We start from the raw sequence: 25,625 nt of genomic DNA on the forward strand, positions 1-25,625 counted from the left end.
TTAAGTCTTGTACAAAAATCTATTACCAGCACTGAATTTCATAATCCACAGGTCTTCAGGGTATTACAATGCAGATGTGGCGAAAATCACTTCATATAAAGTCACAGGCAGTAAAATTGCCCTTTCCCCCAAAAAGTTGTCAAGTTTCCTCAAAAATGTACATAAAATAAGCAGCCACAAATGCAGAGTGTTCCACTATCAAATTAAAACAGATTTTAACAATTTCCAGGTATAGCTGAAAAAGAAAACCCTGAAAATATAAAGAAAAAATATGAATATTGCAAACAAAATGTATACACAGACACACCCCTATATATGTATATACATATATATCTATATATGTATATACATACACATCTCTCTCTATACATATATATATATATATATATATATATATATATATATATATATATATATATATATATATATAAAATAACTACCTCACTGATTTCTATCAGGCGCTACTCCTCTCAACTGTCCATAATTTTGCAAAATGTCATGATTCTTAGGTTGAAGACACAGCCAGTCAGTAAAGTCAGGCTGTGTTTAAAGCTTTTATTAAAAAACACATCACACTGATGCAGACGCGTAGTACTCTGAGCAACACTACCTTGCACCTACCAGTTTGAAAGTGCGAGGTCTCTGCTCCATGACCTCACAATGCTCAAATCTATCGTAACACTGCTTGACTTGAATAATCAAGTCAAGTGGAGCACCTCTTGTTGTAAAAGGGTGCCACATTTCGCTTAATTTTTTAAGCAACTAAAGAATGTATTATACTGCTGTAAAAAATAAATAAATTGAAAAGAGCATCCATCCTTTCAAGCATGGAACCCTTCACTGGTTGTCTACTTCACCTACATGCAAGGCAGGCCCATATAGTGTCATCTTTATGAAACAAGAGTCAATTACAAAAGCTTAACATTTACAAGTTAACATGTTAAAAAAAGAAAGACAGTCCAAAGGATTCAACTACAGACTACAATCGTGTGTATACACACACGCACACACACGCACGCACACACACACACATTTATTTATTAATTTTTTTATTAACTTAACTGGTTAAGCCCACTGAACATGTATCCCTTTTCAGGGAAGACCCAGGAGCATTGTCTAGTCAAGCGACCTGCTCAGAGTCGCACTGTAGGCAAATTGAGGTTCAAGAAAGATGCATGTGTGTACAAATGCAAATATTTATGCACACACATACATCTACCTACATATATTTTCCCATATATACAAGTGTATGTACATATAAACCTTTCTCTCTAGCAATCTTACTTACGGAAGTAAAGACAAAGGGTGGAATGAAAAGCATACTAAACATAAAATATAAAACAGTTTATATCTTATTCCTTGCAAGCATCAGCAAAAACTTACAAAGAGCAACAACAAAATTACTACTTTACACCCTCAATAATTAAGCAGAAGTTATTAACTCAATGGCAACTGAGAAAGCACCATGCTCCTATAGTCTAACATTTAACAGTACATAGGTTCTTGGCTGGGCACAAAGCTTGTTACCTAAATGAGCTTTGAAAAGATTAGCCAAATAATACTTCATTAAAATTCTGACATATTGGCTATTCTGAGAAAACTATTACTACATACTCAAGCAATGAACTTGGAATTACGTACCCATTTATCAAGTCTAGACTTAAAAAAAACAGGGTACTACTATGCTTGATATGCAGTGGGATCACATTCCAAAAACAGGGAATGTACTGGGTTAAATATCTACTGCACCTGCACGGAGGCAAAGGTAAAGTAACAATCTTTCACAGCATGAAAAACTAGACAGATCACCATGCAAGACTGCACAAAACAGTACAAACAGAAGGTTTTTAATCTGTCTGGGTAGCTTAGGGTGTTTAGTCCCTCAATTTTCTTAGTAAGGAATCTCTTTGCCATCTAAAGTTGGGCTAGGTATTCAGGAAAGTAGATGCCAAACAGGGCACTGTATTTGATAATAGAATGAAGAACTTATGTGGAACTATAAATTCCATGGATCTACAAGAGATATCCCTAGAGATAAAATGTGCTTACACAGAAAGACTCTAATCACAAATGAAACATGGTTATCAAATGTTCACTGACACTATAGCCAGGTCTGTATCAATTTCAAGGGAGTACTGTTGATATGGTATGAACTCTTTTGCCGTATTTCCTGAAAATAACTTTACAATTTTTAGCATTGAGGGTGAGCCACCATCACATTATGTATTGGTCTAATCAAGCACTTGGGAGAATATGGGTGTCAGAGGGGGATTAACAACAGCCCCCAGTTTGTAGTCATCAGTAAACTCTGTCAATCATTCTCTTGGCCTCTGCTTTCACATATGAAAACCAAACACCTAAGCACAACACTGACTACAATAAACCACAAATCCAACCCAAAATAATATCCTCTAAAATGGGTAAGCATTACAGACTAAAAGGTAATGAATTAAAATCACATCAATTATATAAACCAAAAGAACCCACATACAAAGCTGTAATAGTAGGATCATTGCTGCAGCTCCTTATCCATGGTAATGGGCTGAAGGGTGATAGGAAGACTATGGATTACTAACTCAGCTATGGAGACTATGGATTACTAACTCAGCTAGGGGCAAACAACACTCCTTGGTTGACCATCTTTAAAACTCTTTCAGGATTTAAAGAATTTGCTCTTCAAACATTAAGAGAGTTTAGAAATGGAAAGATGACAGACTGCTGCACCAGCATGAGGTTTACTGACTGAGATAAAGAACTACCAGCTGAGGAATTTGGGTTTCAAATAACCATGTAAATAAGAATGGACAATGCCAGAGGGCAACTAAAACATCGACCAGTTTTTTTTTTTTTTCTGATTCCACTCCCTCCTCCACCTCCCAGCCACTCTGAACCAGTGAAGAGATAGTCACTAAGTGATGGAAAGTACATGAAAACTTATACTGTGCAGTAAGGATAGCAGGATAGCACTACTTAAAACACTGACTGTCACTGTGATTGTATTATATTCACCATAAGGATCAGTGCTGCCCATGATTTGGAGACAGGTCAAGCATTCCCTGCAGGGACTGTAGTACTAAATCTTGCTCTGCCCCTAGGCTAAAGTTGCAACCAATAACATCTGGAAAAAGGTGGGCACAGTGGTCCATGTGGTTGTTTCACAGATACTTTATGTTTACACATTTTTTAACAAAACTACTGTCCTGATAGAATGGTCTTACTGGTTCCTCCCAGGACTTTTCCACTTTTCACAAAGTAATGCAGCACACAGTCACTTAGACAAGGTTTGAAAAATGCACTACCCTGCCTATGAGGCATAAAGCATACAAAGAAATCCACATCATCCAAGATTCTCTGCCCTTACTATATACCTCAGCTGCACATGTAAGTCTAGCATGTAATAAAGTGCAGTTGTGTACACTTACCATAAATGCAGACGTTGGAGTGTACTCACTGTTGCAGTCCTACTGGGGATTTCTTGCCCTGAAAGCCCTCGGTCGGCCCGAGCAACAGAGAAAAAACTTTCTAGATCCCAGGCTGGCGGACGCGCAGACCGACATCAGTATGCTCAGGTATAAAGATAGCCAGCCTGCGTCAGAACACCAGCCTTTTACTGACCCCAAATATGAAGATCCCTTAGAAGACTGGAGGTACCCCCAAAGGGTAGCCTGCTAGAGGAGGAGAGGCCAAGGAAGGGTTCCCGTGGCTGAAATGCACAGTCAGAAGGCACCTATAAGTAGGATAAGGGGGTAGAAGAGTGTGGAAAAAAACTGCAACAGTGAATACTCAAACATTTACATTTATGGTAAGTGTACACACCTGCACTATGTTCTTTTTATTTCATTGTTGCAGTCCTGACTATTGGGAAGATTCCCAAAGCAGAAAGGAGGGTGGAAGGATGCTAGGGTGAAGACAGGATGCCCTGCAGGATTGCAGTGGCAAACCTTGCTCTAGATTTAGAGAAGGATGCCAAATGATAGTGTTTGGTGAATGTATGCACCGAGGACCTGGTGGCTGCCTCTAAAAATTCCTTGGTGGGAACCCCCTTGATGAAGGCAGCAGGAGCAGCAGTAGCCCTGGTGGAGTGAGAGCTAATCCCAACTGGGGCTAACTTGCAATGAAAGCTATAACAAAAGGAGATACAATGGGAGATCCATTTGGAAATAGTTTGTTTGGAAGCTGGTATTCCTTCTGTACCAGGGGCAAAGGTAATGAAAAGCTGTTCAGTTTTTCTCAAAGCTTTTGTCCTACCCAGGTAAAAACATAGCTGCCTGTGAACATCCAAGGAATGCAGAATCCTCTCCCCCTTTATTTTGAGGGTTAGGGAAGAAGGTTGATAGACGGATGGCCTGATTCAAGACTGTATCAGAGATCACCTTTGGCATGAAGAATAGGTTGGTCCTAAGAGAAACCCTGTCCTTGTGAAAAATAAAAAAGGGGTCAAATGCCATGAAGGCTTACAGTTCAGAAACCCTCCTAGCTGATGTGAGAAGCTAGTAGTATAACTGCTTTCCAAGTCAGAAATTTGAGGTCAGCAGATGCTGCTGGTTCAAAGGGAGACCAAGTTAATTTTTCTAAAATAAAGTTTAGGTCCCATGGAGGTAGAGGCTTCTTTCTGGGAGGCATAATGTGCATGCCACCCCCCCCCCGAGAAATTACCATAAAGTACAGTTTTGTACCTACCATAAATGTAGATGTCCGATAGGAATGCATCTGCAGTCCTTACAAATGGGTTGTCCTGTCGTCAGGCAGCCCTTCGGTCGGCCGGATTCCAAAGTCTGGGTCTGGCCTCGGCTGGTGTCGCACTTCACCCAACGTCATACCTGCAGTTATTCGGGTATAAAGGCATCAGCCGACGCCATTTTCCTCAGTGTTTCTTGCCCCAGATGCCAGGTGCCCTCTTGGAAGGCTAAATTTGGATAAATGCCAATGATTCCAAATAGTAGAGAGCAAACACAAAAAATAAGCATGTATGTACATATATACAAACAAATACACCACAATAGATTCCCCCAGCTAGCTATAAGATGGGCAAATACCCTAGGAGCACCACAGAGGGGAAGGCGGGTGGGTAATCCTGACTGCAGATGCATTCCTATCGGACATCTACATTTATGGTAGGTACAAAACTGTACTATGTCCTTCAAGGATGCATCGGCAGTCCTTACAAATGGGTAGAATACCATAGCCAAACTGGGGGAGGTGGACAAATAAAGTTATGGTGTAGTTAGGATCCCTTGCAAAACAGCAGTGGCAAAGCCTGCTCGGGATCTAGAGTATAAAGGTAAATTATAATGCTTGGCAAATGTATGCACGGAGCTCCAAGTAGCAGCTTCTAAAATGTCCTTGGTAGCCACTCCTCGTAAGAAGGCTGTGGTAGTGGCTGTTGTCCTTGTAGAGTGAGGCCTGATGTTCTCTGGAGTTTTCTTTCCATGGTAGGAGTAACAAAAGCTAATGCAATTTCCTATCCACTTGGAGATTGTCTGTTTTGAAATTGCTTTTCCTTCCCTTCCTGTTGCATATGCTACCAGTAGCTGGTCAGTTTTTCTATTGCACTTGATCCTGTCCAGGTAATAGCGTAATTGTCTATGTACATCCAAGGTATGTAGCAGTCTTTCTCCCCTGTTCTGTGGGTTAGGAAAGAATGTAGGTAGGTGGATAGCCTGATTTAAAGAAACTCTGGAAACCACCTTAGGCATAAAGGAAGGATTTGTTCTCATGGACACTCTATCTTGATGGAAGATCAGGAAGGGTTGCACTGCCATTAATGCCTGAAGTTCAGATACCCTTCTTGCTGAAGTGATTGCCAGCAGGAAAGCAGTCCTCCATGATAAGTATTGCAATTCTGCTGTTGCTGCTGGTTCGAAAGGAGGAAGTGTCAATTTTTCTAGCACAAAGTTCAAGTCCCATGCTGGTAATGGTGGCTTCCTAGGAGGCTTTACATTTTTAATTCCTCTCAGAAACTGTCTGAGCAGAGGATGTGAGAAGACAGGAGGATCCAAGTTGTATTCTGCTGAAATAGCTGATGCATGAATCTTGATGGAGGAATAGGACAGACCTGTGTGGAAGAGCTCTGCCAAGTATTCCAGAATGTTGGCTATGTTTACCAGTGACACATCTTCTCCTTTTTCAGTACTCCAAATGAGATATCTTTTCCATTTTGCTGAATAATTTTTTCTTGTTGCGGGTCTGCGAGCCTCAAGGATAATGTCTTTAACCCTTTGGGATAAATTTGGGTTAATTGGTCTTATGCAATGTTCCAGGCAGTCAGCTGCAGAGTTTTCAGGTTTGGATGCAGATTGTTGTAGTTGTTCTGTGTTAACAGCAAGGGAACCAGGGGTAGTGGCCATATTTGTTCCCGAGACATGCTCCTCAGTAATGGGTACCAATATGTTGCCTTGGCCAGTCTGGAGCTATCAGAATGATCCTTGGACGGTCCTCTTTGATCTTCAATAGCACTTTGTGCATCAAAGGTAGTGGTGGAAATGCATATGCTGTCAGGTTTTTCCAACTGAAGGATAGGGAGTCCACCTTCCAAGCAAGTGGGTGGTACGTCCTTGTGCAGAATTTCTTTAGTTGGTGATTGCGTGGGGATGCAAATAAGTCTATTTCTGGGAGTCCCCATTTTCTTGTAATGGTTTTGAAGATGTCCGGATGCAGCATCCATTCGTGGGCATCCATGGTAGTCCTGCTTAAAATGTCTGCTAGGATGTTTTCTTTTCCTGGTACAAAAATTGCTTTTAACTGTATGTTGTAGCTCAGGGCCACATTCCAGAGATCCAGTGCCATCCGCAAAGAGGATACAGTGTGTGCCTCCCTGTTTGTTGATGTACCACATAACTGTGGTGTTGTCTGTCCTTATCATCAATAGACCTTGCTGAAGGAATGGTCTGAATGCCTGAATTGCCAGTTTTACTGCCAGCATTTCCTTTAGATTTATGTGTGGGTGCAGCTGGTTTTGAGACCATAAGCCTTGTATGCACTTGTCCAGCATGTGTGCCCCCCAACCGAGGTCTGAGGCGTCTGTCGTGATGGTTTGGCTTGGTTGAGCACTGTGAAAAGGCAATCCTGTGTTTGATTGACAAGCCTGAGCCCACCATAGGAATTCTTGCTTCAGGCATGGAATAATGGGAATCTGGGTTTCAAGCTGTGCTTGTGTTGAGACCATAAATTCCTTAGGTACCACTGTAGTTTTCTCATATGCAGTCTGGCATGAGGAACCAATATTATGCAGGATGCCATGAAGCCCAAGGCTTGCAGAACTTTTCTTGCTGTCAGATGGTTCTGTCTTGTTAAGGCCAAGAAGTAGAGAGGTAGCTGCTCCTGTTTTTCTACTGTTAGGAATGCCATTTGCCTTGATGTGTCCAACTCTGCACCCAAAAAGGTTATTCTCTGGGATGGTATCAGTCTTGACTTTTTTAAATTGACTGTGTATCCCAGGGCTTGTAGCAGATAAATGACCCTTTGTAAATCTTCTGCTAGCTTGCTTTCGTTGTCCGCTTGTATCAGGCAGTCATCCAGGTATGGGTAGATTTGGATTCCCTGAAACCTGCAATGAGCAATTACTGATGCCAGGCATTTCGTGAACACTCTGGGCTCAGTAGATAAGCCAAAGGGCAATGCTGAGAATTGATAATGCTCTGATCCTGCAAGAAATCTGAGGTATCTTCTGCAGTTTGGTCGTATGGGGACGTGCAGGTATGCCTCCTTGAGATCTAGAGTCACCAGCCAAGACTCCTTGCCCAGCATGGGAAGAAGCTGCTGTAGGGTCAGCATTTTGAATTTTGGAACAATGAGAAATGTGTTTAAAGCGGACAAGTCGAGAATAGGTCTCCATTTGCCTTCTTTTCTTGGTACCAGGAAGAGTCTGGAGTAAAATCCCTTCCCTTGCTCCATAGATGGTACCTTTTCTACAGCTCTCATCCTTAATAATTGGGATATTTGTTTTAGTGCTTCTGTCTTTTGATTTGGAGGTAGGTTTGGCATTCCTCTCTTCCGTGGTAGAGTATGGAAGTGAAACCTGTAACCTTGGTCTATTATCTGTAAAATCCACTTGTCTCTTGTGATGTAATGCCAGTTTGTCGTAAATAAGGCTAGCTTCCCGCCTAAGGGTGCTTGCAGTTGTTCCCTGGTAGGCGGTGCCAGAGCCAAGTCACTGTGATTGACCAGTAGTTGTGGTGGTGGCTGTGTCTGTGGCTGTGCCTCGCTGGTTGTTGCCCTGCCACTGACGTCCTCTGTAAGCACCCCTGGATTGGCTTCTGCCTCTTGAACGCCTATTCCTGCCTCTCTGAGTTCTGGAGGAATCTGCAAAGGACCAATTCTTGGAGGGCCAATTCCTGCTAAACCTCGGAGGTTGGACCTGTAAGAAATCTTTTACTGTTTGGACAGATTTTGCCTTCTCTTCCATCTTCTTCAGTACTTGTTGTGCAGGAGAGCCAAACAAACTGATCTTATCCATAGGAGCATCTAATAGTTTTGACTTGACATGGTCTGGTAAGGCCTGTTCTTTTAGCCATGCATGCCTTCTGATGACTGTGCCAGTCATGGCTGATCTAAAGGAAGCCTCCAGTCCATCATAGCCGCATTTTAGGGAATGGTTACTGACTTGTTGAATGTTATGTACCATTTCCTGCACATATTTTTTGTCTACTGTTTCATCTGAGGACACTTTTTTGGTTAACTGATCTAGCAAAAATTCTTGATACTGCATCATGTGAAATTGACAGTTCAAGGCCCTAGCTGAAAGAGTAGCAGAAGTGTAAACTTTTACCCCATCTAAGGATCTGGTTTCCCTTTCAGAGGGGGTTTTTGGCAGAGGTGGTTGCTACAGCCTTAGGTCCTTGGGAGATAGACTCTGGATCTGCAAGGGGAGCCTTATACAAGTGATAATGTGTGTCCGGGACCCTGTAGTATCTATCGGGCTTAACAGGGGCCGGAGGCAGAGAATCAGGAGCAGTACAAGCATCATTAAATGCATCATCTACAACAGAAAGAACTGGAGGAATGGCTAAAGGCCTATGTTGTGGTAAATGCAGAAAAGTTCTAAGCCTTTTCCTGGAATCTGAAAAATCCTGGCCCTGCCACTGAAATTGTTCCCTCATAGCATGCAGGGTTTCCCCAAAGGAAAATTCCTCAGGCGGAGAGGCAGAAGGAATGGACTCTTCACCATCAGAGTCTTCATAAGGGGAGTATGGGGCCTCTGGAGGGTCTGTATCATTTGAGTCATCAGAGGAATCATCTGTAGACACTGGCTCAGGGGGCTCTGCTCTAGGCCTCTTCTCTGGAGGCGGGTGAGAGGCCCTGTCTGGTTGAGGCTGGGATCCTCGGATTAAAGAAATGAGATCCTCTGCTAAACTAAGCATTTGTGAACTAGAGCTAGGCCTGTGAGAAGGGGGCTTAGCAGGCACAGATTTAGTAGTTTTAGCTGCTTTAGCCCTGGCAAAGGCCTTAATGGACATGGCTGCAGGTGGCCTAGCAGCTCCACGTGCAGGGGTTGAAATATCCAAGGGAATAGTGTCTGATAATTCCTGAGAAACTGTAACAGTAGGTGGGATATCAGAAGCCGATTCCACGACGTTAGAAGAGGCCTCGGCAGGAGGAAAGTTTTCGGCTGAAGGAGGAACCGCTTGCTCGGTTTCAGCCGAAACCGAGACACTCGCGGTTGGCTTAACCGCGGTTTCGGCCGAAACCACGGACCGCGAGTGTCGGTCCTTTTCCTTGCGTTTTTTAGATATTTGCGAAGTCGGAGGATCCGACGGCATAATATAAGCAAAATCGGAGCCGAAAAACTCCTCAGCAAACTCCGACCGACGTCTAAGCGTCCGCCGGTTAAAAGAAGCACAGGCTAGACAAGCTGCGACGTCGTGGTCTGGGCCTAAACAAGGTAAGCAGTAAGAGTGGAAATCTTTATGAGGTATTTGTTTCCCACAAGTTAAACAGTTATTCACTTTTTCTGACATCGGCTGAGGCAAGAAAGAGTCCCCAATGGGGTACTTAGCTTTTTAGAAGTCTTCGAAGTAGTTTTCGGTAGTAGTAATCTCTGGTTCTGACCGACCGGCACTTGCGAACAGAACAGCTTCTGCTTCGGGCGCCACGCGGCAAGAAAGACTGAGGAAAATGGTGTCGGCTGATGCCTTTATACCCGAATAACTGCAGCTATGACGTCGGGTGAAGTGCGACACCAGCCGAGGCCAGACCCAGACTTTGGAATCCGGACGACCGAAGGGCTGCCTGACGACAGGACAACCCATTTGTAAGGACTGCAGATGCATCCTTGAAGGACATCAGTAGGTGGGAAAAGACAGGTGTGTGAAGGCACATACGCAGGAATGGCAGAAGAACAGATTTTAATTGAAGAGTGGGAAAGACCTTGATTTAGCAGTGAAGTCAGGCATTCCAGGATGCTGGCAATGTGAACTGACTGTGGTTCTAGGTGGTGGTCTTTGCACCAGAGAACCTTTTCCATTTGACTTTATAAGACTGCCTAGTCCTAGGTCTTCTGGAGTCCCTGAGGATGTCTAGCACCGGTTTACTTAGAGTGGCACCTGCCCGTGTAGGCTGTTGTGGGATCATCCAAGCTGCCTAGCTGATGGTCTACATGTTGGGATGAACAATCCCTCCCTCGTTTTGAGTGAGGAGGTCCACCCTCTGAGGCAGAATCCACTGTGTCTGATTGGAGAGCTGGAGAAGGAGAGGGTACCAATGCTGTCTGGCCCAGTTTTCAGCTGTCAGTATTGCTCTTGGATCCTCCTCCCTTATCTTGAGCAGGACCCGAGGAATTAGAGGTATGGGGGGAATGCATAAATGAATAGTTGGGTCCATGGGAAGAAGAAGGCAACGGTTTTCCAGGCTGAATCTTGTTTGAACCTGGTGCAAAAGTTTTGCAATTGTGTGTTGTTTGGATACAAAGAAAATCACCAGAGGGACCCCCAGGACTAGGCTATGGTCTTGAAAATTTCTGGGTGCAGGTGCCACTTGTGAGGGTCGATAAGATTCCTGCTGAGGTGGTCTGCTAGAACATTCTGAACTTCTGGAAGGTACTGTGCCATGAGATGCAGTCCCAGAAAGTGTGCTGTTTTCCCAGATTTTCAGTGCTAATTTCACAGATTTCACTGTTAGACTGCACAGGGGAAAGGAATGTGCTCCTCCCTATCTGTTTATGTACCACATTACTGTGGTGGTGTCTGTTGTTCATTTGTTGTAAGGGTCTGTCCCTAAGGACTGAATGTGAAGGGGAGGCCTGGTTTGCAGGCCCAAATCTGTGCCCACCATGCAAACTCCACTCTGAGGCAAGGAATGAGGGGAATCTCTGTCTCTACTGGTTGGGAGTTCTGGCACCATATGTTCCTGAGTTACCACTGCAACTTCCTCATGTGCAGTTTGGCTACGCAGATCATGACGATGAATGAAGCCATGTACCCCAGGGCTCTTAGGAATTCCCTTGCTGAAATCTGATCCTACACTTGCATCCTTTTTAAGTAATCTGTTAGGAAGGACACTTTCTGGGGGAAAGAAAGCCTTCTGGAGAGTGGTATCTAGGAGGGCCCCAAGGAAACCAATCCTTTGGGGTGGAGAAGTGATGGAGTTCTGAGGGTTCAATGTGAACCCCAGTAAAGATAGTAGGTTCTGGGTGAATCTGAGATCCTGGAGTAGTTTGGTGGGATCTGTTGACTATATAAGGTAGTTTGCAAGGTAGGGATAGGTTTGTATTCACTTGGTCCTGCAGAAAGCAATTACTGGACATAGGTACTTTGTAAACACTTGGTGCAATAGATAAGCCAAATAGCAGAGTAAAAAAATGATGATGACTGGATCCTGCCTGAAGCGAAGGAACTTTCTGTGGGATTCCTGTACAGGAATGTGAAGGTAGGCATCCTTTAGGTCTAGGGAGACCATGAAGGCCTGTGGGGACACAGCATGGGAAGGAGCTTTTGAAGAGTTAACATTTTGAATTTGGGAACAAACAGAAACTGGTTGAGTTTTCACAGGTCCAGGATAGGGTGTCAACATCCTTCTTTCCTGGGGACCAGGAATAGTCGAGTAGAAACTTGTTCCCTGCTGAGGAGGAGGGACTGGCTCTACTGCTCCTTGCACACAAAGGTTTTGAATTTGAATCAGGGCCTTAGTCATTTGATTTAGGGGGAACATCTGGAAAACCTGAGGATTTTAATTGCTCTCTGAAAGTGAGCTTATAGCCATTTGCAATAATGTCTAGAACCCACTTGTCATAGGTTATCAGGGTATGACAGAAAAGAGACACCTTCCTCCTAGCTTTGGCGTGGGGGGTGAAGGTGGGGTGGCAGAGTCACTGTGAGTCTCTGGGACTGACTTGGGGTCTAGAAAGTACAGCTGTGTACACTTAACATAAATGTAGATGTTCAAGTGTATTTACTGTTGCAGTCATCACATTTGGGTTATCTGCCTGCAGGTAGCCCTCAGCCAGCCTGAATACCAGAGTCTTGGATTCCTGCGTCGGACGCCATCTCTTCTTCCATGACATCAGGTCTTCAGGGGTATAAAACATGCAGCCAATGCCATTACATCAGTTTTTCTTGCCCCAGATGTCGGGTATCTCCACAATGGGAAGCAATTATATGTTACGGTACACCTCCATCAAAAAGCAAATACACCAGAAAACTTAAATACACAAACAAGAAGGAAAGGTAGAGCCAAGAGAAGTCAAAGGGCTGGAGGGAGGGTAACCAGGACTGCAGCAGTGAATACACTCGAACATCCACATTTATGGTAAGTGTACACAACTGTACTATGCTCTTCGTGTTTCACTGTTGCAGTCATCACATTTGGGTTGATTCCCAAAGCTAAGGAAGGGAGGAGGAAGTTAGAGAGCATTAGGGCTAGCTATTAATCCCTGCAAGACTGCAGTGGCAAAACCAGCTCTGGATTTAGAAAAAAATAGGAATGTGGTAATGCTTGGTGAAGGTATATACAGAGCTCCAGGAAGCAGCTTCCAGGTTGTCCCTGGTAATGACTCCTCTGAGAAAGGCTGTAGAGGTAGCTGCAGCCCTGGTGGAATGTGATCTTATCCCCTGTGGGGTAGGTTTTCCATGGTGCTTGTAGCAGACATGCAATGGGCTATCCATTTAGAAATGGTTTGCTTTGAAATGGCCTTCCCCCTCTGCACCTGCAGCAAAGCAGACTAGCAGCTGTTCAGATTTTCTGAGAGGCTTAGTCCTGTCCAAATAAAATCTAAGTTGTCTGTGCACGTCCAGAGAGTGCAGTATTCGTTCTCCTTTGGTTTGTGGTTTAGGGAAAAAAGTAGGTAAATGAATGGACTGATTTAGACACCACCTTGGGCATAAAAGAAGGATTGGTCCTGAGGGAAACCCTGCCTGCATGGAAGATAATGAAGGGCTCCACTGCCATGAGGGCCTGTAATTCAGATGCTCTTCTTGCTGAAGAGATGGCTAGAAGGAAGTCTGTTTTCCAAGAAAGGAATTTCAACTCTGCTGTTGCAGCTGGCTCAAAGGGAGGGAGACTGAGCTTTTCCAATACAAAATTAAGGTCCCAGGCTGGAGTAGGGGCTCGCCCGGGGGAGCCTTCAATTTTTAGCCCCTCTAAGGAATAGCTTTAGCAGAGAGTGAGAGAAGAGGGGTGGCTCAGTATTATAATGTGATGAAATGGCAGAGGCATGAATTTTAATTGACGAGAAGGATAGGCCCTTGTGGAGCATTTCTGTTAAGTACTGAAGAATATGAGGTAAGCTGGGCATTGTTGTACCCATCCCCAGAGTCTGGCTCCAGGAACAGTCTCTCTTCCACTTTTCAGCATAGGATTTTCTAGTACTACGCCTCCTTGCCTCCAGAATGACATCTAGCACCTGCTTACTGAGGTATGCTATTGGAGAGCTCAAGGAATTAGCCAGGCTGCAAGGTTCAGAATTTGAAGCTGAAGGTGCAGAATCTGGCCCACCTGCTGGGACAGCAGGGGAAGGGGTCTGAGGCAGGTGCCATGGCTCCAGCAGTGTCATACTGTGCAAGAGGGGGTACCAGTGCTGGCATGGCCAGTCTGGTGCAATCAGTATTGTCCTTTGCTTGTCCTATTTGATCTTTTGCAGAACCTTCGAGAGGAGAGGCAGAGGGGGGAAAGGCATAAACCGAGAGGCATTCCGAGGTAAAGGACAGGGCATCCACTTTCCAACCTCGACTGTGGGAAGTCCTTGTGCAGAATTTCTCGAATTGGTAGTCCTGAGGGGAGGCAAACAAGTTTACCTCTGGAGTCCCCCATTTGTTCCTCGAGAGGTTGCATATTTTTGGTTCCAGTTTCCATTCGTGTGGGTCCATGAGATTTCTGCTTAGGTCTTCTGCCAGTGAATTTAGCTTGCCTGGCAGGAACTGAGCTTGTAGGAGCACTTGGTAGCTCAAGGCTGTGTTCCACAGAGCCATGGCTAGTCTGCAGAGAGGGTACGAGTGGGTTCCCCCCTGCTTGTTTATGTACCACATAAATGTGGTGTTGTCTGTCTTTACCAATAGTTGTCCTGGAAGAATGCAGTCTTTGAAGGCTGTCACGGAATTCTGTACAGTTAACATTTCTTTTTGGTTGATATGTAGGTGCATCTGTCTCAGGTTCCATTCGCCCTGAATGCACTGCCCTGCCAAGTGAGCCCCCCCATGCATAGTCTGATGCATCTGTTGTTAGGGTTTGGGCAGCAGGGGGTAGAGTTAAAGGGAGCCCCTTGTTGTGGTAGCAGGCCTCTGCCCACCAAATGAACTCTGTCTTTATGCAAGGAATGACAGGAATCATTGATTCCAGGTCCTGCGAATGTTGACCCCATAGGCTTTTTAGATACCATTGTAGTTTCTTCATATGCAGTCTTACATATAGAATTAGTAGAATGCAAGAGGCCATGAACCCCAGGGCTTGCAGAATTTTCCTTGCAGATAGCTGGGTCTTTGTGGCCAATAGGTTGAAGTAGTTTGTCAAATAAACTTGTTTCTCTGTAGTGAGGAAAGCCATCTGGGAAGTTGTGTTCAAGCTTGCTCCCAGGAATACAATCTGTTGCAAGGGTACTGGGTGAGATTTATTTTCGTTTATGGGGTACTCCAGTGAGGTTAGAAGTTTCTTTACGAAAGTCAGATGTTTTAATAGCAAGTCCTGGATTTCTGCCTGAATCAGACAATCGTCCAAGTATGGGGCATATTTGAATATTTCTCTGCCTGCAATATGCAATGGCTGGAGCTAGGCACTTTGTGAATACCCTGGGCGCAGTACATAAGCCAAAGGGAAGTGCAGAGAACTGACAGTGCATGGAGCCTGCCCTGAGGCTTAGGTACTTCCTGCAAGATTCCGTTATTGGAATGTGCAGGTAAGCTTCCTTTAAGTCTAAGGTTGCCAACCAGGCATCTTTGCCTAGCATAGGAAGCAGCTGTTGAAGTGTTAGCATTTTGAATTTTGGGATTACCAAAAAGGTGTTTAGAATAGAGAGGTCCAGGATAGGACGCCAGGAGTCATCTTTTCTGGGTACCAGAAAAAGTCTTGAATAAAAACCTTGTCCCTTTTCTTCTGCTGGGACAGTTTGAATAGCCCTGATACTTAGAAGAGAGAGAGAACCTGCTGTTGAGCCTCTGCCCACTGATTTGGGGGTAGGTCTGGCCAACCGTTTGGGGTTGGTAGGGTGTGAAGTGGAGTCTGTATCCTTGGGAAACTATATTCAAAAATTTGTCCTGGGTAATGAGTTCTCAGTTTTTTGCATGCAATGTGAGCTTTCCTCATAAGGGAGCAAGGCAGTTGAGCAGGGCTTGGAAGGTTTAGGGTTAAGTCATTGTGCCATTTTTCCGTAGGGGGGTGGTTTACTACTCCCTTCTTTGGAAGTGGGAGCCCCCCAGTGCTTAGGCCTGTGCGCAGCCTGAGACTCTAACCTAGGTGGTCTGCTGTTCCTGGGTTTGGACTGAGAAGGCCTGGAAGCAACTGGAAAGGACTAGTTCTTTGAAGGCCAATGCCTACTAAACATGGGAGGCTGTACTTGTAGGAAATCTTTTACAGTTTGTATACATATAGCTTTTTCTTCCATCCTTTTGAGGACGACTTCTGCTTTTTGCCAAACAGGCGGTTTTGGTTTAAGGGAGCATCCAGTAATTTAGCTTTAACATAATCTGGCAAGTTTTGCTCCTTAAGCAAAGCATGCCTTCTAAGTACTGACCCAGTGACAGCAGCCCTGCAAAATACTTCTAAAAAGTCAAAACCACATTGCAAAGTATGTTTACCAATTTGTCCTGCAGAATGCATTAAATCCTGTAATTCTGTGTGTTCAGCACAGTCAGGAATCAACATCATTTTCTGTTTAAGCAGTCCCATAATATGCTGCTGGTACATTAACATAACAGAAACTGGCAATTTAAAGCTCTAATGGCCAAAGTAGCAGAAGTGTATACCTTCTTACCCCATCTGTTCAAGGCTCTGCAATCTCGATCAGAAGGGGTAGGATTTCTGGCAGCAGTAGCCTTAATGCCTTTTTGTCTCTGGGAAATGATCTCTGGATCCATAGTAGGATTCTTGAAGAGGAATTTGAGAGAGTCAGGTACTCTGTAATACCTGTCAGGTTTTCTGTGAGCTGGAGGTAAGGTGTCTGGAGGAAGGCTAGATTCCAAGAAAGCATCATTTACAATGTCCGGAACAGAAGGGACAGCTAAAGGCTTGTGTTGAGGAAGGAGTAAGAATTCCCTAAGCCTCTTTTTGGAGTCAGAGTAATCCTGGCTTTCCCAGCGGAAATGCTCCCTAAGAGTGTACAAGGTTTCACCAAAAGAAAAATCTTCTGCAGAGGAAGCAGAGGGAACGGAATCCTCTGCATCAGAATCCTCACAGGCAGATAAGGGCAAATCCTGGTAATCAGAAGAAACAGAAATATCAGATTCCTGACCAGAGGAATCAGAAGGAAAATCAGTTCTAGGTCTCTTAGAGGGGGAAGGCTGGATTCCCCTAATTAAGGTAATAAGGTCTTCAACCATTCTAAGCATTTGTTTTTTAGTCATAGGGGCTTGTGCATGCAGTTTGGACGTCGGTTTTCTAGGTGTGGTGCGAGTTTTAGGCCTGGATGAAGAAGATGGCGTTGGTTTAAAATGCAAGTCTGTAGGCCTGAATACACCCTCAGAAGCCAGTGCCTGCACAGTGGCTCCGGACCCATCCAAGGTAGAGACATCCACAGGTTCCATAGTCGAAGAAGTATCTCGTGGCATACCGGACTTCGAATGGGTCTCAGTAGAGGCCTGAGAATCTGAAGTAGCGGGTATCAGGGGCTGTGAAAGCACCTCATTGAGTACCGGCGGACTGATGACTAGCTTAACAGAAGCGTCATCGGCAGTTTTGGACCTATGCGGTCTGTCTCTGTCTTTATCCTTACGTTTTTTCGGAAGATCAGTAGTCGGATGGCTTAACGAAGCCATTTCGGAATATGGATACAGAGTACCAAAATAATTTGCTGCAAAGATAGCACAACGACGTAGTTTGGTGGTTGAACAAGGCACAAAACTGACAGCGAGGGATGTTGTGGTCTGGGCCTAAGCAGGGAATGCAGTACGAATAAAAATCTTTATGAGGTATTTGCTTTCCACAGGTAAGACAATTGTTAACTTTTACCGACATCGGTTGGCGCAAGAAAAAAGATCCCCAACGGGGTACTTATCTTTTTACAGACTTCGGTTCTGAAAATGAAATTTCAGGAGTCGGCCGACCGGCATCTGCGAACTGCTTCTGCTTCGGGCACTGCACAGCAAGAAAGACTGATGTAATGGTGTTGGCTGCAAGTTTTATACCCCTGACAAACTGACGTCATGGAATAAGAGACAGCATCCGACGCAGGAATCCAAGACTCTGGTATTCAGGCCGGCTGAGGTCTACCTGCAGGCAGATAACCCAAATTGTGATGACTGCAACAGTGAAACATGAAGAACATCTGGCTATGCCAGCTATATCTGACTTGAAGAATGTGAAACATTACAAAGGTGGGAAAGGTTTTAAGACATATTTTATGTCCAGAGGAAGTAATTTCCCTTACCCCATATCTGATGTTAGAATGAACCAACTTGCTTTGAAGAAAGAAAGATTCCATTTACGGATACCAGGTGGGGAGAGTGATACTGGAAGCCTTGTTAGTACTGCGTATTACCATATTAAGAGGGAGGACACCTCCCTTCCCTCTCCTAACTTGTTACTTAATAATGCCTGTGCCACCTCTCCAGGCTTGCATCTTTTCCTCGAATGATCTTCTTCATTATTGCCAGTCAGCTATCAACTACTTTGAATAAGAAAGGCCTCTGCTTAGTACCACAGTTCCTTATGCAGCTCAGGATATGTTGGTGAAATAACTGCTTGACATGCTTCACTGGTCTTAACCTTTTCTGCCATTTTCTTAAATATCTCCCGAGAAGGGAGTGCCAGTCAAAAAATTCTTATCCAAACAGATGGCCAACTGCTGCCCTTACCAAATGGTAGGGGATGAATTCTTAGCTAAGCATGCCTAAGTAAATCTGTCTCTGTTTGTTGTTGCACTTCTACTGCAGGCATTCACTGAATCCCAGACTTAAACACTGTGCCTTCATAAGTTACAGGTACTCTGAGTTAGTCATCTAATTCTGTCTCTCAGGGCCTCACCAGAGATCTCTCCTGCAATGTCTTCTACCTATTTGAGGCCACTGTCCTGATATTTACTTGCATAAGTTTGAAAAGCTAAGATGGAAGTACTAATAACTTCTTCCCCAAATCTATATAACATACTGCTATCTGAATCGCTGGACAGAGTGCCAAGTCCTGAAGACAGTATGGAACCCCCCCTTCGTACATCTAGGGATACTACTGTCACATCAGTTACTGGATTTTTGTACAGGTAATTTACAGGTGTCCTGCATTCTGCAAAATCTACCTGGCTTATCACTTTCACTAATGTAGAAAGGTAAAGCTTTGATTAAGACCTATATGATCACAATTCAAATGACATAGTGGATCCATTTGAAGCTGGCATGGTGATGGGGCACATGAAAAGAATTTGACTGCTCAGCTGTCGTCCAAATAAGGGTTAGGCAGTATGCATCTGTGATGATCTCTATGGCTGAATCCCAAGAGAAATCACATAGGGAACTGCTGTCTGCAAAAGGGGCAATGTCACTGATAACCTCACAAAGAGGAGTGAATGTACACTATGCAGGGTCCACGGTGCACCTAACTTCCAAGATGCTACAGGCAATACCCCTCCAAACCCAGAGAACATAGCAGCCTATGCAGAATTTTTCAAAGAAACCCTGTACAACCATGTCAACAGCTGCATAGAAGCTGCTGCACCTACCAGAAGCAAGCCCAAAATTAACTCCAAAAACAAACCATCCTGGTGGCATCCCAAACTAAACAGGAAATGCAAAAATAAATCATGGCTAAAATCAGGAAGTGTAACTTCCATAAGGATAAGAAATAGGTTCATAGGTTCATAGATTAGTACTAGGCTAACTGCCCTTGCAAGCCATTTTAAGCCTAGCCAATTATCCCCTGCGAGATTCAAACCTTGTACCTTGTGTTTATAAGGCAAACACCTTAACCATCAGGCCACCCATAAATCTCTCATAAAACTACTAAGGGGGCTAACTGAGGCCATCATCAACACCATCTCCTTTCGGCTGTTCCCGTTAGGGGTCGCCACAGTGGATCATCTGCTTCCATTTCTTCCTGTCCTCTGCATCTTGCTCTGTCACACCAACCAGCTGCATGTCCTCTCTCACCACATCCATAAACCTCGTCTTAGGCCTTCCTCTTTTCCTGTTCATCCTTAGCATCTTTTTCCCAACATACTCAGCATCCCTCCTCAGCACATGACCAAACCAATGTAATCTTGCCTCTCTGGCTTTGTCTCAAAACCTTCCAACCTGGGCTGACCCTCTAATATACTTATTCCTAATCCTGCCCACACTCGTCACACCAAGTGCAAATCTTAACATCTTTAACTCTGCCACATCCAGCTCTAACTCCTGCCTTTTTGTCAATGCCACTGTCTCCAACCCATATAACATAGTTGGTCTCACTACCCTCTTGTAGACCTTCCCTTTCACTCTTACTGGTACTCGTCTGTCACAAATGACTCCTGACACACTTCTCCACTCACTCCATCTTGCCTGTACTCTCTTCTTCACCTCTCTTCCACACTCACCATTACTCTGAACTATTGATCCCAAGTATTTAAACTCGTCCACCTTCGCCACCTCTACTCCTTGCATCCTCACCATTCTTCTATCCTCCCTCTCATTCACACACATACATTCTGTCTTAATCCTGCTGACCTTCATTCCTCTTCTCTCTAGAGCATATATCCATCTCTCCAGGGTCTCCTCCACCTGCTCCCTACTCTCACTACACATCACAATGTCATCCGCAAACATCATAGTCCACGGGGGCTCCCGTCTGATCTCATCTGTCAACAGGTCCATCACCACTGCAAATAAGAAAGGTCTCAGAGCTGATCCTTGATCCCACCTCCACCTTAAACGCATCCGTCACTCCCACCGCAGACCTCACCGCTGTCACACTACCCTCGTACATATCCTGTACCACTCTTACATACTTCTCTGACACTCCCAACTTCCTCAAACAATACCACAACTCCTCTCTAGGCACCCTGTCATATGCTTTCTCTAAGTCTACAAAGACACAATGTAACTCCTTCTGACCTTCTCTGTACTTCTCCATCACTCCTCTCAGGGCAAACATCGCATCTGTAGTGCTCTTTCCCGGCATGAAATCATACTGCTGATCACTAATCACTGATCACTAATCATCACGTCCCTTCTTAACCTAGCTTCCACTACTCTTTTCCATAACCTCATGCTGTGACTGATCAATTTAATCCCTCTGCAGTTACTACAGCTCTGCACATCACCCTTATTCTTAAAAATCTGTACAAAAACACTTTCTCCATTCCTCAGGCATCCTCTCACTTTCCAAGATTTCATTAAACAATCAGGTTAAAAACTCCACTGTCACTTCACCTAAACACCTCCATGCTTCCACAGGTATGTCCATCTGGACCAACAGCCTTTCCATTCTTCATCCTCTTCATAGCTATCCTTACTTCCTCCTTGCTAATCCATTGCACTTCATGATTCACTATCCCCACATCATCCAACCTTCTCTCCCTCTCATTCTCTTCATTCATCAACCCCTCAAAGTACTCTTTCCATCTGCTCAACACACTCTCCTCGCTTGTGAGTATGTTTCCCTCATTATCCTTTATCACCTTTACCTGCTGCACATCTTTCCTAGCTCGGTCCCTCTGTCTAGCCAATCGGTACAGGTCCTTTTCTCCCTCCTTAGTGTCCAACCTTTCATACAACTCTTCATATGCCTTATCCTTAGCCTTCGCCACCTCTCTCTTTGCCATGCACCTCATCTCCTAATACTCCTGTCTACTTTCTTCATCTGACAATCCCACTTCTTCGTCAACCTCTTTCTCTGTATACTCTCCTGTACTTCCTCATTCCACCAACATGTCTCCTTGTCATCCTTCCTCTGTCCAGATGTCAAACCAAGCACCTTTCTAGCCGTCTCCCTTACTAGCTCTGCTGTAGTTAACCAGTTATTTGGTAACTCTTCACTGCCATCCAGTGCCTGCGAGTCCAATAAAGCCAATTTCAAGGTTAAGATAGTCTCTCAGGCAAAAGACAACCATAAGGCCTTCTTCGGCCGTGTCAGAAACCTCAAAGGAAGCATACAGCAGTGTGTTGAACTGGGGGTTAATGATGCCAATTTCACTGAGTCCAGAAATATAGCAAAGTTGACAAATTAATTTCCAAACTTACCCCCACTCATCCCTAGCCCCATCCCAAGAAATACCTTCAAACAAAACATCCTGGCTGTGCCCTCAATGGGCCCCAATAATATCCTGGGATACCCTGTGAACAGTCTGAAAAATACGACTTATTAGGTCCACTGAAGTCACTATTCAACTGTAGTCTCAAAATAGGCTTTGTGGCATGACAATGGAGGAATGCAATGGTCATTCTCCTTCTTAACAGCAGACCATGAACAGATTCCACAAACTAGAGACCCATTAGTTTCACTTGTTTTATTTGCAAAGCCATGGAAAGAATTATCATGAAAATGAACGACAAAGACATTGGATCCATCCCAGATTGGCTTAATTACAGGAAAGACATGCCTACTGAATCTGGTGGACTTCTTTGAAAAACCACCAAGGCAATGGATGAAGGTAAAACAGGTACATAATAATTCCTACCTTGATCTGGTTAAGGCATTTGATAACAATAACCCACTCGGGCATTGTTAAACTTCTAGAATTAGGCATAAATCACTATATAACGTGCTAGGTAGCCATATGACTCATACATAGGACACAGGAGGTTAGGATATGTGAGATCACCTCTACAGAGGCCAATAAACAGTGGAGTCCCTTATGGCTCCATGCTGGGCCCACTCCTCTTTAGTATCTGCTTCTCAGAAGTCAAACCAATGTCAAAGCCCTCTGGGTGACCAAGTTCACAGATGACTGCAAACTGGGAACAATCAAAGAATTCCCCAAGACATATAAACATCCTACAGGAAGGTCAAACACAGGTGAATGACTGTTGTCAAAGCCAGTTTAAAACTCAATTCAAGAAATGCATTATAGTATCTTCTGGAAAGTTGTCCACCCTGGGAAACTATATAATCAATAAAATACCCCTATGAGTTGATTCAGTCCGGGATCTGGGAACTTATGAAGATAGTAACCTAGACTTTGACCAACATATGTCCACAGTAATAAGAAAATCATTCAAAGTTGCTCTACTTGTATGTAAGGGCATGGCATCTAGGACCAGAGAAGTCATTACATTACTGTATTCAGTCCCTCATCAAACCCACCATATAGTATAATGTCTCCTTTGGTATGTACCTGATCAGAAATATGCAGCAACTGGAACACCCACAAAGGTTCCTTACTAAAAGGATACAGGGCATAAACGCAATGTCTTACACGGATTGTCTCAAAGCTCTATCGCAATACTTGGTCTCTTATACACTACCTAGAGGCAATTTATGGCTGGCTTACAAGGCATCATTGGACCCTATCACTATGATAAACTTTCTGCACACCCACAAGACAAACAGCCTCAGAACTACTAGATCCAAATGCCTAAATTTTGCATGTGACATAAATAGGACATGTTAGAGAGACATATGTATTTCAAAGAATTCACATTCTTTGGAATAGGCTTCCTATCCATGTGAAACAAAGTCCTTAACTAACCATATTTAAGTGTAACTTGGACCACTAGATGGGAAATCAAACATTCATCCCTGGTCTGGCATCTGTGTCTGATGGACACAGGCAGCCAGTAAACCATGTCATGACCAAAAATCACCCCCCTATACAAATAAACACTTGTGGTTCACATCTGGGTTGCACGGTTAGGCTTATAAAGGCCCTAGTGGTCATTAGCCTAGTATACACCTATGAACCTATGAGAAAAAGAGTGGCAAGGGCATAACACTAAAATCTAATCCCCTAAAGCACAAATGATGGCGTCTGCTCCAAGTTCATTTGACTCTTACCACAAGAAACAATTGGGTTCATAACATAATTGGTAGTGATGGCTTCAATGATCATCAAGGGGACAGGGCATTTTGGGGGCTGAAGGCTGTGAGTGGGGCTCCAGAGATGCAGGAAGGAATTTGATTGGAAACCTCTACAACTAAGTGGGTCCTCTGAAGCCTCTTGCATTAAAATAGTCATAATACCCTGAGAAAAACAGCTAAATGAAGTAGTGAAAACTGCAAAGGAGGGGCATCTACCATGGGTACCTAGAAATGGTTTACTATCAAAACCTGGAAGTGCGGTTGATCGAAAATCAGTTCAGGGAAAGTACAACTTTCAAAAGTGCACAATCCCGAATTGACATAGTCTGAACTAATAAGAAATGTACAGAGTGATTTGTTACTATGAGTTTGGCAATGTGAATGGAGATCAGGGTACAATGAGGATCAGGGAATTTACCCCTGTCCTCACTGCAGTGTGATCTCTGAGTTGGTACATATAATTTGCATGGGGTGTTGGGGGGGGGGCAGAAGGGGGCTTGCCCCCCAACAAAACAGTAAAAAACTTGTGCTGTTGACACGAAAGTCTAATGGCATGTTAGGCTGAACAGCCTGGGTGACTGCCGTCACCTAATGCTATTTCGAATTACATCGAATGCGGACGTCGGACAACTGACGTTAGACAGTGTAGGAAAAGAAATTTTGTTTCTGGAGTTATTTTTCAATGTGGCAAACAAACAAATGTCATTCTTTGTTTCAACAGTAAACCTTTAGAAACTAGTGTCTAGCCTGGAAATGTCAGTTATTTTCCCCAGATGTCTTGGTCACAAGGGATGAAACCCCACTGTCTCAATATAAAGGGCTCAGGACAGTTGGGAGATGCAGGTGAAACAGAGTGCAAGACTGGGGAAAGCAAAGGAATGACTCACTAGATTCATGGTCTCAGACCTTGATGAAATGGAGCTGAGTTCTATGGCAGCTTGCTCCCTGTCCAATGGTTCTATCACCACCAGCTTATTGCTCTTGCCCATTTTTTGGCATCTTACCCCTTCTCAGGAAATCCATTTTGTCTACAGGTACTCATACAGGGTTCTCCTGGGGCAAGGAGTGATTTAAGTTCAGTTAATGACACTATCCCTTTACATTTAACATTAAAAGGCCAGTATATTATGGGCCCAGTGAAGAAGCACTTTACTTTTTTTTTTTTTGCCCTGAATCTGACTATCAGCTGCCACTAGTTCCTCTCCTCATTCTTAGGGTCTTTACTAGATGCGCCTTAGGCTCCCCTGGGGTCAAAAGACCCATGTCCAGGGCAAGTGAGTAGACAGAGAATTCTGGTGCACTGTCATACTGCTGCCAGGCAGTGTGCTCTAAACCTCACCACCCCACTGCAGCCTTACTGAGCTCTGCAACTGTTGCCTAAGGGAGGTGGAGGAGCTCTTTCACAATCTCCCAACCAAATGGTATATAGCTCAGAGCACAGAGCTCACTAGGGTTCAATGCTGCTTTGCATCAAGCCTAGGCTGCCTCTCCCCTTCCAGGATGCGCAAACTGATAACAGATGTTCACTCTTATCCCACTCCCTCCAAACACCATACTGTTGACTGAACATGGGTTATTTAGGGCACAGTAAAGGATTTCTCTCTCTGGGTCATGTGGTCACTCAAAGGAGCAGTTTCTTAAGTGTAACTCTGCACTAGCAAGTGGAAATATGGTGGCTTGCCCCCAAACAAAAACAGTACTATGGATGCAAATCACTAGGCTGAATCTGTCTTCTTTAGACGTATCTTATAAATGTCAAAACTATAGAGATAGTTGCTAACTACATAAATAAGTTGCTTGCCCTTCTCTAATGCAGTTTGCCAAGTATTGACACATTTTCATTCTCGTTAAGAAAATGCTAAAACTGTAAAAAGTCCCTAGAATTACTTCCGATTCACACATGGGATCAAGACTAAAGTTCTGGCTATGCTTATGTGCAAATAAAATGGGTTAGAATTAAACAAATGTCAATGAATAAATAATAAATAAATAATTAAATGTGCAAGCTCAAAGGCTTCCACATGTGTAAAATAACTGAGGATGCAATGGATGAATAGCATATT

At 44.0% G+C, this 25,625-nt stretch overlaps 1 protein-coding gene across 1 annotated transcript in view; it reads right to left on the bottom strand.

Annotated features, from left to right (window-relative positions):
* Nucleotides 1-25,625, bottom strand: part of MIB1 (MIB E3 ubiquitin protein ligase 1) — a 1,882,202-nt gene that overhangs the window by 1,263,481 nt on the left and 593,096 nt on the right. Inside the window, exons 9-10 of the mRNA XM_044065767.1 lie at nt 18,275-18,291; nt 11,335-11,354 (exon numbers count right to left, since the gene is read on the bottom strand). Coding sequence (XP_043921702.1) covers nt 11,335-11,354; nt 18,275-18,291 — 37 coding nt within the window. The remainder of the gene's footprint in view (nt 1-11,334; nt 11,355-18,274; nt 18,292-25,625) is intronic.

The sequence above is a fragment of the Protopterus annectens genome, chromosome 3.part0, assembly GCF_019279795.1.
Source record: "Protopterus annectens isolate FY-2018-M chromosome 3.part0, PAN1.0, whole genome shotgun sequence".
NCBI lineage: Eukaryota > Metazoa > Chordata > Ceratodontiformes > Protopteridae > Protopterus > Protopterus annectens.